This window comes from Fukomys damarensis, unplaced genomic scaffold (genome assembly GCF_012274545.1).
Source record: "Fukomys damarensis isolate Sample0158 unplaced genomic scaffold, DMR_v1.0_HiC HiC_scaffold_21, whole genome shotgun sequence".
Taxonomy (NCBI): Eukaryota; Metazoa; Chordata; class Mammalia; order Rodentia; family Bathyergidae; genus Fukomys; species Fukomys damarensis.
The window spans coordinates 8510698-8524260 of record NW_022900933.1 but is presented as its reverse complement, the minus strand read 5'-3'; the positions used below and the strand labels follow the sequence as shown (position 1 = coordinate 8524260).

The following is a 13563-nucleotide window of genomic DNA, read 5'->3' as shown; positions in this document are numbered from 1 at the left end:
GATCCCCAGCATTAAAAAAAAAAAAAAAATTTCCACACCTGATGTTGCTACTGTCTGGAAATTAGTCAGTAGAGGCCATTATTGCTTCTTTTGTTTAATGAAGTCATCAGAAAAGCCACAGAGGGCCGGGGATTTAGCTCAGCGGTTCGGTGGCCTGCCTTGCAAGCGCAAGGACCCGAGTTCAATCCCCGGTACCAAAAAGAAAAAGAAAAAGAAAAGAAAACCAAACCAAACCAAACAAAAAACAAGCAAAAACCTTGCTAAGAAAAAGCCACAGAAAGAAGCAGCGGCAACAGTGCAAGCACTGAGAAGCAGACAACTCCCTTTCCTTGCCCTACTGGTAAGTTCATGCAAGGGAGCTTAGCTGTAGCAGAAGGAAGACTGCTTCTATAAGACCACAAACTCTAAAGAGACTGAACTCAGGGCCTTGTGCATGGCTGACAAATGCTCTACATTCCCAGTCCTCACACTTATTTTCAAGTCTACTCTATTTACACAATAGAAATATGCAGAGGCTAGAGTTCAGAGAACAAATAACTACTCCCACGAATTAGAATAAAATAAAAATCCACATTCTCTAAAATCTTCTACTGTTCTCAAGTACTTCTACTACTTTAACCTACCACACATTACCAGTGGGATAGCAACATCTTACAGGTGAGAAAAGTAATAGAATCAAAAAGGACAATGTGGGCCGGGATTTAACTCAGTGGTGCTGCAGCCTGTCTCACAAGTGCAAGGTCCTGAGTTCGATCCCCAGAACCAAAAAAAAAGGAGGAAACGTGAGACACCACACAAATACCCATGTTTTCAAATAATCTATTCTTTGCCAAGTTTATATTCAGTGCCTACAATGTGCTAGGTACACCGCAGATATGAAAGAAGGCAAGGACAAAGTTTGACCTTACAAAATACATAATTTATCTTGGAATAAATCAAATATGACGTAATCTGGCAAAATTACTAAATCAGTGACTGATTATACTTTTAATCTTTAACTTATAGGCTGTCTGGAATCCAAATTTCATTGTTAAGTCATTCAGCTGGAATTCAGAAATAGGTGCCCACAGAAATAATGTTATATATGTGGCAATTAGGTTCCCAGGAATATCTAAAACTCTTACATTATATTGCACAAGTGCTATAGACTCTAACCATATAAAGCAGTGCTCTGTGGGAAAGTATGTACAGAGTCCTAACATGGGATGCCAGAAAAGCAGCTCCCTGTGCTACTAAGGATGGGACTAGGCCACCTCTTAGCAAAACTGGCCAAGTAAGGAAAATGAAACCTTCCAGTCATCCATGAGACCCTCAGGGGCTCCACTTGGGCAACACCTAGGAATAGACTTAGAAGGAAGAGTGGTGCAGTAAAAGCACCCCAAGGTAAGGCCAGAGCCTTTATCTGAAAGATCCTTAGGACCTTTTTTCCCTTCTCCCTATTCAATTCTGATACATACTCCCTTTTGCTTTTGTAACCCAGGGAGGAAAGAAAGCAGTTTTACAGTTCTCTTCTTATTTCCTGAGGTAAACACACCACAGTCTATTTTTTTACCAGGGGATTTTCAAAAGCAAACAATAATTGTAACTACTTGTATTTTCCACACTTTGTTTCCACCTTCACTTTTAGTCTCGCCATCAGAAGAATCTTACCTTGTGCAATAACTTTATTATGACGGTTTTAAAAACCGAATTCTTTATCTTTAGAGATATACAATGAGACCGTTTTGGATTTACCTCACAATAATCCTGTAGGGAGATATGGGAATGGTGAAGTACATATCAAGGAGCCTGAAGCTGGGTAGTGGAGATTAATATACCATTCTGCCTACTTTTGATTATGTGTACATTTCCCCTAAGATACTCAGAATACACTGAAAGGGTGGAGATGAGGATGTGTCACAGCAGCTGAGAGCGACAAGCTAATGAGGTCATCAGGCTGAGGTAGAAGTGCCCACAGGGCTTCTCACTTGACTCAGGACCTGATGCAAGTGTGGAGAATTCAGAAAAGGGAGAACACAGCACAGGCTGCACCATTCAGGGCAAGGAAAAAATTTAAGAGGTAAGATTTAATTGGGCTGAAGGTAGAGAAAAGGACAATTCACATCAAGGCAAAAGCATGAATGACAGCAATACAGAAAAGAGCAAGCGGACCCGATATGACGTAAGAGGGAAAGAAGCTGTGCTTGGCGATCTGTCAACAGGTGAGCAGAGGACGACATGTTTAGGAAGATTAACCCCACAGCAGTGTGGAGAACTGACGAAGTTTAGGTTTGAGCAGGTATGGTCCTTCACATGACAGGCAGAGGCTTCGTGTCAAGCCAGAGAAAAGCAAGAGAAACAAAGGATGGGAGGAGGACAGATCAGAGGTCAGAGTCAGGGGAGGGGATCTGGAAGACATTTAATCCGAAACAGACTGAGTACTCCCATGTGTCCTACCTGAGGGAGAAAAGAGAAGGCTCCAGACCAGAGACCGAAGCTCAGGGGAACCAGGCAAGAACAGGAAAGAAAATGAGGAAAAAGCAAAGGGGCAATAAAAGTGATTTAAAAAGAAAGTTAGTCAAGCACTGTGGAACCCAAGGGATGAAATGCTACAAAAAGACAATGATAAACAAAACTAGATCCAGAAAAGATGTTGAGATTTAAGAAGAGATGTAAAAAAATCACAGGATTTGTTTAGATTACAGGAAACCTCTGGCTGGATAGTTTCATTCAAGTAAAAATGAAAACCAGTTTGTAGATAGTTAAGAGGAGGACAGGAAAATAAGGAAAACAGGTAAAGACGTATTCAAGTAAAGAAGCAAAAGGAAGGAAAGAGATTACAGATGAATTACACAAGTATGTGAATAAAATTTTAAGTTTTGTTTTTGTTTTTTGAGACAAGGTTTTGCTCTGTAGTTTCAGGCTGGTTTTGAACTTGGGGCAATCCTCCTGCCTCAGCTTCCCAAGTACTAGAATTATAGTACTAGAATTATAGCCATGTGCCACCACACCTGGCTTTTTAAATAAAGAACTAATATGTTTAATGTTAAAAAAATTTTTTTAAATCTCCAAAGCAGGATGTGGTGGCACTAGAAGGCTGAGGCAGGAGGACTGCCCTGAATTTGAGGCCAGCCTGGACTAAATAGTGAACTCAAAGCCAACCTGGACTAAGTGAGACTCTCTCTCAAAAAAAAAAAAAAAAAAAAAAAAATCTCATAAAAGAGGATGCTACAAAGACAGAAGATAAATGTGATCCCTGAGGAAATGAGGTAGGGTAGCACTGAGAGGAGGAAATAAAAACCTTCCTGTCTAGAAGGAGGAAAGGAAGAACCTAAAGTTGGGACAATGCTATGTACACACAGTACACTTAAGGAGGATGCACGAAAAATGTGGCAAAGGAAACTGAGGCAGCCCAGCCAGTGAGAACCATGGGACAGGAGCTGCAATAGAGTATTACAGCCAAAGGTGAGCTATGGGAAGGCAAATGAGGTGGTCTGAAAATAGCACTCAAGGAAAATCATCTGATGACAACATAAAGAGTATGGGTAATAAATCTGAGAGAGAGACAGAGAGAAGACTGGAGGTTGAGAGTCTGGTTTTTTGTTTTGTTTTTGAGACAGGGTCTTATTACCTAATTCAGGCTTGCCCTGAACTCATTATGTAGCCCAGGCTGGCCTTGAACTTGCAGCGATCCTCCTGCCTTTGCTTTTGAGTGATGGGATTACACGTGTGTGCCACCATGCACAACAAGTTTAGTTTAAGAGCATTTAAAACAATTTTTTTTGGTGGTACTAGGAATTGAACCCAGGGCCTTCACAATAAGCTATAACCCCAGTACCTTTTTATTTTTTAAATATTGAGACAGGGTCTTATTAAGTCACTAAATTGCCTAGATTAGGATTGAACTTGGATCCTCCTGGTTCAGCGTCCAACAGTGCTGGGATTACCACTGTGTGCCACCACCCCCAGCCAAGAATTTTTCTAAGAGAAATTCACACTATCTAGACACTACGACTACTAGCCACCTTTTTTTACATTTATTTTCCCCACCCTATATTTCTGGGACACCGTGAAAATGGTCGCATTTGGTCATTAAAGCAAAATCAAGCAGACTTGGGTCTCAAGGCAGTGATTCACAGTGGCTCAGTGAAGACATAAGCAAGCAATCTCAACACGCATTCAGGGCTCCAAAAGGCTCACACCAGCTTATAGAAAACTGCTGTAAGTACTCCTTTCCTCTCATAAAAATGCAGAACTGTTTAAGCCCATGAGATGTTCATTCCTCTATCTGGTCTCTGCTTATTCAAAGAGATCTTAATTTTTGCCTTAAACCAGCCATATCACATAAATGCGGAGGTACCTCAGTTCACAAACTTAATTCATTCCACAATTCTGGAAGTGTTGGCACGTTTGTGTTCATGTGGGAAGTATGGCCATAGTCAGGTTTGTCGCCCAATGCAGAGTTCATAAACAAAAACAAATTTTTGCCAGACGCTTCTTTTTGCAAACCAAATCATTCACAAACAAAAGTATTTGTGAACTTAACTATCACTGTATGTTGCTTTTGGTGCTAGAGACTGAGCCCAGGGCCTGACAAATGCCAGGCAAGCCCTCTACCACCTCCAGTCCTCTCTTTTTTTGGCACTGGGGATCAAACTCAGGACGTTGTGCTTATGAGGCAGGCGGCAGCACCACTGAGCTAAATCCCTGGCCCCCTTTAAGTATTTTTTAAGGCATAATTTTTGAATGCTGAAGAGGTGGTACTAATGATGTTATTCAGATCACTACATATTAGGCCAGATTATGACAGGTGGCTAAATACTTTCTTCCACTTTAAATAAAACATAAATAAGGGGACTTACAACTATTTTATTACTCTGTTAGGGAAGGTTATCTTTTTTTTTTCCTAATCAAAGCACTATCCAAACCAGAAGGATTAAAAAGACAAAATTCTTTATAGTTTTTTTTTTTCTTTTTTTGTCAGTGCTAGGGATTAAATCCAGGGCCTTGTGCATAAAAGGCAAGTGCTCCACCACTGAGCTACACACTCAGCCCATCTCTTGACCATTTAAATCTCTAACCTGATAAGTTATTTTGGATATTTTGAAACAGGGTTGCCCTATGAAATTCCCCCTGGCCTTGAACTTGCTATTCTACTGCGTCAACCTCCTAAGTGCTATGATCCTTAGCCACCATGCCCAGTGTAAGCTTATATTTGTATCTTATGGATAACAATGCACTTCACACAAAATAAAGTAACTCAACTCAAAGGTTTGAAAATGGAGGTGAAGAGGTAGACACAGGATCCAGTCTGCCCCAAGTCAATGGTGGCAAAACCATGGCACGTGTGCACAGCTGGCTGTCCGTTATCACCGAAAGCTCTAAGAGGTTTGCCATCATGTCCTGGCTTTGCCCTACTGTCCAGCTTTCTTTCTAACTATGACATCTTTAAATCTCCATCAATTTCAGGACTATATTATAGGCCACAGAATTCCATCTAATTCTTCCACTGCTCTCACAACTGCATGAAAACTAAACGTTATATTAAATCTCTTATGCTCTAGTAGTTGTTTTCCTCTTCTAAACCTGATATACCCACCTTGCGATTACTAAACAAAGAGTATTAAGATGTCTCTGTAGGCTGTACTACAACTACAAGAGCTGCTCAACTGTATATGCCAGTTGGGAAATAAAGATAACCTTTTTATCAAGACTTCCACGCCCAGAAAGTGTGGTAGCATGGAAAGACTGTGCAAATGCATGGTGGGCAGAGAAAAAGGAAGCACAATAATAATCTCACAAGAAGCCATATGAGTGGTGCTTTATAAATTAAAATGGCAGGACTGAGATACCACTTGGAGTGCATACACTTTGACTTTTTATTTGTGAAAACAGGTTTTCACAGATTTACCCACCTTTTCTGTCTCAATTTGCACAGGTAGAAGAGAGGAATGGTCTCCTTTAACAGTTGCTAGAGCTTCATTCATAAATACTGTATCTAATATTCGAGGTTACTTTAATTATGCCCCCCCCAAGACCTACCCATATTCATATATTTACCTGGAATTCATCCATGATACTGAATGTATACTCATGCCTGGCCACTACATGATGACAATTCTTACACAGATCTGCCAAAACAAAAAGATACTTATACAATTAAGTCTTGGAAAGTGTCTTAGAAGAGTAAAAGTTGTTTTCTCAGCAAGATGTTACAAAGAGTATATTACTTCTGTCATATGTAACACAACAGAAAACCAGTTATAATTCCGACTTTCATAAGAATTCCAAAATCCATCATAACAACACTACAAAGTTAGGATCTGAATTCAGAGGCATAATGTGCACACATTAATTCCCACTGAAAGCTCTCCAAGAGAACCAATTAACAGATACCTAAGTGTGTTTTTTAAACTAGCTGGACCTATCTTACTACAGAAAAGACTTAATTCTCAGAAATGACAGTACAGTGGACCCTTGACTTATGAATCAATTCATTTTTGAGGGCTGATTGTTGGGTCAATAAAGGCTCAGACTACTCTACAAAGCTTTTGAAGTCTCTCTCATGTATACAGACAGATCTTAGAGTCTGTAGATTGACATTGCCCAGGATTTCTCAATTAACCCCACACAGGAAAGGATGCCATAATGTTCTTTCCAGGACTCTGGGATTTTGGGTTTTTTTGGGGGGGTACTGGGGATCAAACTGGGAACCTTGCACTTGTGGCCTCTTCCGGGCCAGGGATTTAGCTCAGTGGTTCTGCTGCCTGCCTCACAAGTGCAAGGTCCCGAGTTTGATCTCTGCTACCCCCCACAAAAAAAATTTTTTTTTGTAACTCTGTATCTGAGACCATCTGGAAGCAAAAGTGGCCGGCATTTGGGTTGTAACTCAAAACTCTGTTCATAAGTTAAAACTAAAATTTTCTGGTCATAACCCAAATTGTTCATAACCAAATTGTCAGGCTGATCGTAACTTGAGGGTTCACTGTAACTATATTATTATCAGTCATTAATAAAGACCAATGCTGGACATTAAAGTGCATTTAATGGTAAAAAAGAATCTAGGAAAAACAATGCAGTAATAACAACTATGATTTATTGAGTACTTACTGTGTGCCAGATTTTTTTTCTTTTAATTTTGTGGTACTAGAAATTGAACAGAGCCTATGCCCTGACTCTTTTGTGACAGGATCTTACTAAATTGCTAAGTCCCCCAAGCTGAGGTCAAACTTACAACTGTCTTGCCTCAGCCTCTCAGAGTGCTGGGATTACAGCTGTGCCCCCAGCATGAAATACTCTTAAATATTTTTTATCTATTAATTCACTAAACAGTCTAAAAAACTCAATGAGATAAATATTATCATTACTACTTCTTTTAGTAAATAGGAAACAAAAGGTACATTGTGGTTAAGAAAGTAGAACAACTACTGAGGTGGGAGGTGTTTGAACCAAAGTTCAAACCCAAGCATTCTGGCTCCAGAGCTCTTGCTCATGACAACTGTGTCCTACTGCCTAAAACAAAACACAGTCTTAAGGGAATATATGCTTACAAGGAAGAAAAAGATTCCTTTTGGGGACATTTTTTTCAACCCAGTCTACCCTACCGGCTTGGTGTCTTTTATATCTCTTTCAAAATAGTATCTGTACGCTTAGAAATATACTCAATATACACTCAAGAACCACAAGACAAGCAAGAAGGAGATGTGAACAGTTTAAACACTTGTCACAATGTCCACATATACTTAATGTGTACGTATGACTTAATTTACTCATAGTCATTCTTAGCCCCTCAGAACTGACTTATCATTAATATATACAGTTTATTGATTTGATTTCCCAACATTGAGGATAAGAAGCAGCATATGAAGGCAGCATGTTTATAAAAGCAAAAATCAAGAAACAACAAACTGATGGTGAGATAGAGGCCTTTCCAAAAAAAGTCATAAAAGCAAGCAACAAGTTACAAAAGCAAAAACAAGACTGAAAAAAAACCACATAGCATCCCAGAGTCATCTAGTAGAGGGGCAAAGAACCCTAAACAATTTAATATCTGTTAGAAGCCATCACTGAATAAGGTGTAATAGAAAGTGAAAACTCAGAGATGACCCCACCGGTAAAAGAGTCTCTGTATTTTATTTAAGGTAGTATAAAGGCCTTTAAAGTGTTGCTGAAGAAATAATTTAATTAAAAAATTTTGTCCCCAAATCACAAGCTTCAGTATTTATAAAAGTCACTTATGTAGAGTATCTGATACTAGATAATTAGTTGTTAACTATATTTTACTCTTAAAAACCTAACTAGTAACTAGTTGTTGCAATACAATATGCCTCAGAACACTCTGCAGCATACAAAACTCCCCAAAGCTGATGGCCATTAACAGGTTTTACATTAAAAACAAAACAAAACAACAACACCAAAACCAAAAAAGCCTACTTACGATCATAGGTAACTATTTCTTCTCCATCTTCTTCTTTTAGGGATTTGTTTGTGATCAACATAAAATCCCGCTTATTGCACACTGCACAGCCTGTAAAGTTCAGTAAGAAAGACCCATTCTCCAGACAAGTGTTACCCTAAAATATTAAAAACAGGAATTTAATCTCTTACATGTGATACATTTTGTGAAAGTGACTAATACATTTAAATTCTCTGAAAGCAAAAAACAAAAGCCACAATTTACTTGCTTGAATGCTGCACCAAGTAGTTACCTGCTTCCTTAAAGACATGTTATTCATGATTAATAAACTGAAGCACTGTTAAGTCTGTAAGTCTCTGAGGATAACAATTGTATGTTTTTTTCATTGAGTTTATTGGTACTTTTTAGGTATACAGTAAAGTTACATTCATCATTGGGATCTAGTACCTTCACATAATGTATCTTGGTTCTTATTTTTAGCAATTGTATTTACAAGAGCGAAGTGCAGGCAGGTAGTTAGAAACAACAAGAACACCTTAACATGAAATACAAAAAGTAAAATAAGAAAAATATCATAGCCAACAATATTAAAGAATGTGTACAAAAACTAAAATTAAATCAAAGTGGAAACACTGAGTTAATCTGCTGACTGTGGAGACACCTTTCTCTATAGTCTTAATAATACACAAAATAAAACAAACCATTCAGATCCACAGACATCAGTTCTGACAGATACATGGGATTCCAGTAGAGAAAGCAAATTCTGTGATGCATTAGCCTGACATACAGCATTCAAGAAAGACCGGGTCTAGCTTCATCACTAAGAAACAGTAAACAACTTGTGTTCCTGGCTCAAGGGAACTCTTTGCTAAGGGCTTACTACTGTCAAGAATCAAGTTGTTTTACAAATAATCTAGCCTAACAATCCCAGAGCAACAAACTTAGAGTGTTTTAAAAGAGTCACTGTTGGGCCAAGAGTTTAGTTCATTGGCACCGTGCCTGTCTCACAAGCACAAGATCCTGAGTTCAATCCCTAGTACCAAAGAAAAATAAATAAAATAAGTCACCATGACTAAAGGTCATTTAAATAAACATTTCCCCAATGCATTTATATGCCCGATATACGTAAAGCACCACAGAGGACAAGCCTTGAGAGTTCCAGAATCTCACAAGTAGCATTCCAATGTACAGATTCATCTGTTAATGCACATCTGAGGTATTTTCAGTTTTGGATTATAACAAATAAAGCAACTATGAAAATTCATGTCCAAGTCTTGTGTGGCTGTCTTTTCTCTTGGGTATCTAGAATGAGAATTGCTGAGTCCATAATAAATACAGTTTTAAAAAGTGTATTTAACTTTGGAAAATCTGCCAAATGGTTTTCCATTTTAAAAGTCTGGTCAACAAGGTATGGGTTCCAGTTGCTCCAGTCTTTTTTACTTTACTGTGAAGTGGAAACATTATTGTAGTTTTCATTTGGGTTTCCCTGATGACTGACGATGTTGAGCAACTTTTCTTTGTGCTTATTTGTAACTTCTGGTGAACTATTGAAGTCTTTTACTCATTTTAAAGTTAGGCTGCCTGTCTTCTTATATTAAGAATTCTTTATATATCTTGGATACAATTTTTTTTTGCCTTGTCATTAGTTTGCTTTTTTTAAAATGGTGCTCTTTGAAAAGTAGCAGTTTTATGAACTTCAATTTATCATTTTTTTCCTCTTTTGATTTGTTCTTCTTGTCCCCTAAGACATCATCTTTGCCTAAGACAGAATTGCAAAATTGCAAAGATTTTCTCCTGCTTTCTTTCAGAAGTTTTATAGTTTTAATTTTTAAGTTTATGATCTATCTTGAAGTAATCTGGTATAAGGTAAGGATCAAACTTCCATAAAGATACTCAGTTATTCCATTTGTTGAAAGACAAGCCTTTCTTCACTGAATTATAATGGAGTTATAGAAAATCAAATAACTACATATACTGGGTCTAGTTTGGTTCTTCTGTTGATTTACTTATTGATTACTGTAGTAAAACCACATTCTTTTGCAGCACCAATGACAGAACCTGGGACCTTTACACTAAGCTACATCCCCAGCTCCATTTTTTACAAAAATCTGAGACAGGGTCGCACTAAGGCACTAAATTGCCCAAGCTGAGCTCAAATTTGTGATCCCTCCTGCCTCAGCTTTCCAGAGAGCTGGGATTACAGGCATGAACCACCATGCCTGGCAACATTCTATTGATTGTAGCTTTATACAGTCTACATTAGATAGCTTATGTACTATAGCCCAACTATTACAGGATTTTTTTTCTTATTTTCACAAAAATTTTAGAATCAATTTATAAACTTCTACAAATACCAATTTCAAATAAAACTTTGAGTTGCACCAAAAACAGCTCCTTCACAGTACAAACTAAACTCTAATTTGATCTTTTAAGTAGGTAGAATGTATACTCTAAGGAAACACTAAGAGAAAATATTTGCATCTGTTGTGTGGTAAGTAAATACCTGAAATGGTAAACTACAGGCATAGTATATAAGAAACAGACAGGACTTTCCCTAAGAGCCCTGGTCATTTGAAAGCAGCGAGAGTAACCTTTATCAGTGAGGTGTAACCCTTTTATTAGACTATTAACATCCAAATTTGGGAAAGTAAACTAAAGCACATGATATTCTGGGAAGCTTTTGAGAATTCCAGAGGAAAGAGATTACAATCAAAATCAGTTCCACTACAATAACAGTAAGCCGTATCAGTTCTAAGAAGGCAAAAAAATAAGTACTCTTAGAAAATGTGATGTAGATAAATCCTGGCTGAAGATTTCTAAAGGTACACATGTGTGCAAGAAGAAATGGACGAAAACAGTTATGATAGTACAGATGAAAATCAATATGATAGTATATGATGTAAAATATAAATCTGATAGATCTGCAATTATTTTGACAAGGATTGGACCAATTTGGTTTTTTTTCCTAGAAAATAAATATTTCTCATGGTACTAGGCATTAAACCCAGGGCCTCAACTGACCTACATCCCTGGACCTTTTTTTTTTTTTAAAGACAAGGTTCTCCCTCAGTTGGCCAGGCTGGTCCCAAACTTTAAATCCTTCTGCCTCATCTTCCTGAGTACTGGGATCACAAGCATGTGTCACCATGCCTGGCTGAGACTACGGTTGTTAAAGAACTGGCTTTGGTTTTTTTTTTGGTTTTTTGTTTTCTTCCCTACTGTTTTTCTATTTCTTATTTACTTTACACTTTATTTCCTTCCTTCTGCTTACTTTAGGTCTAATTGGCTCTTGGTTTTCCACTGTCTTGATGTTTGCCCATGGATTTGAGAATGTCTTTTTTAATATAGGCATTTACAACCATACCACTTAAACCTGCAGAACAGCATTTTGAAACACCCAGTCACATACAATGTTTCAGTAGCTATATATCCAACTCAGCATTTAATTAAAATTGGTTTAAATCCTCTCTCTCTACTAAGCAAGAATTTGAATACATGAACTTATGGTACCAGGAATCACACTCAAGACCTTGCACTTGCAAGGCAGGTGTGGTGCCACTGAGCTAAATCCTCAGCCCTGTAGCTTAATTTTAAATGAGGTACAAAACACATAACTTTTAACTTAAACTCATTCATTTACTCTGATTTTTCCTTCTGATTAATGATTTATTTCTCCATTTCTGTTGCATTATTCCAAAGTTTAAAGCTGAAATTTGAAATATATGAAATGCAGGTTTTATTTGAACTTGATTTGTAAAAAAATTTTATTACAGCTGGGTGTGGTGGCCCATGCCTATAATCCCAGCACTTGGGAGGCAGAGGCAGGAAGATCACTGTGCCAGCCTGGGGTACATAGTGAGTTAAGAAGAAGAAAGAAGAAAGAAGAAGGAAGAAAGTAGGAAAAAGGAGGAAGGAGAAGAAGAAGGAGAGGAAGAAGGAGAGGAAGGAGAGGAAAGGGAAGGAGGAGAAGGAGAAGAGGAGGAGGAAGAGGAGGAGGAGGAAGGAGAAGAAAGTACAGAACTATATATAGCGAGACCCTGTCTCAAAAAACCAAAAGATAACATTTTAAAAATTACAGTTTTGTTATGTTCAGTTATTTTAGAAAAAACAATATGGTTCTAGTTCCAAATGGTTTCTAAATGCTTTCTTAAGAAGAAAAATATGCTGGTTTACAGTTGAGTAAAAAAATTAGCTTCAGAAAATTAGTACGGTTCATTTCCATCTATATTCAAGCTTGAGTCCAAGTTCTCATGTAACATTACAGCAAGTAGGGCAGAGTCCTGTTAGGGATTCAGGACTTGTTACTTCTAGTGTATGAAAAACATCAATCACTAAACTCCAGCTACTTTATGTAACCAAGGATAAATAATTAAATATCACTTTCTTATTGTGCACTTACTTTCTTGACAAGCTATTGTCTCTGCCATTTTTTTAAAATTAGGGAACTATATTTGCTGCTGCCATTTTATTAGCTTTTTTCTTTTGCTAAGCTCAAGCAAAGTAGCTTCTACTTTTAATGCCCTTAAGAGTATATCATAATTTCAAAGAATCTCAGACTTAGGGGGGTCCTTGATATTCCAAATAGTCTACCTAACAAGAGGAAGGGGGCACAATTCCTCAAAGTCACCCATCCCATTTTTGAACATCTGCTAGAAAGTTCCTTATTCTGATTCAAAGTCTACCATAACCCATAACATCCACCCACTGGCTATTTCTAAATCTGCCTTCTGAAATTCCAAAGAAAAATTAGTTTTTCATGACAGCCTTTAATTATTTCAGAACAGAATACAGAGGAAAGTGCTTTGGAAAGGCACTTTCTATTTTTCCAGTCATCTCAGTCCTTACTCTTCTTTAGATTTTTAAAATATTTTATTTCCTAATATTCTTTGAAGCTCAGTCCTTAGTTTTCTATATTCTTTTCCTGAAGAACAAATCTTTTCTATTTTGACACTTCTGTCTGACTCATACCCAAACATTATATCTTGTCTCCTCAGATGTTACATTCTCTACCTCTATGAAACATGATAAAAAACTTGACCATCTGTACCCCCAATTTTGCTTCTTCTTATATGGCTCCAATATCTGTGATGGTATTTCTAATTCAGTTGCCTAGCTTTTTTTTTTTCTTTCTTTCTTTCTTTTTTTCTTTTTTTTTTTTTTTTTTTTTT

At 37.5% G+C, this 13563-nt stretch overlaps 1 protein-coding gene across 1 annotated transcript in view; it reads right to left on the bottom strand.

The window, feature by feature from the left end:
* Churc1 (churchill domain containing 1) overlaps nt 1-13563 on the bottom strand; it is a 21107-nt gene that overhangs the window by 4121 nt on the left and 3423 nt on the right. Inside the window, exons 2-3 of the mRNA XM_010603032.3 lie at nt 8417-8552; nt 6040-6110 (exon numbers count right to left, since the gene is read on the bottom strand). Coding sequence (XP_010601334.1) covers nt 6040-6110; nt 8417-8552 — 207 coding nt within the window. The remainder of the gene's footprint in view (nt 1-6039; nt 6111-8416; nt 8553-13563) is intronic.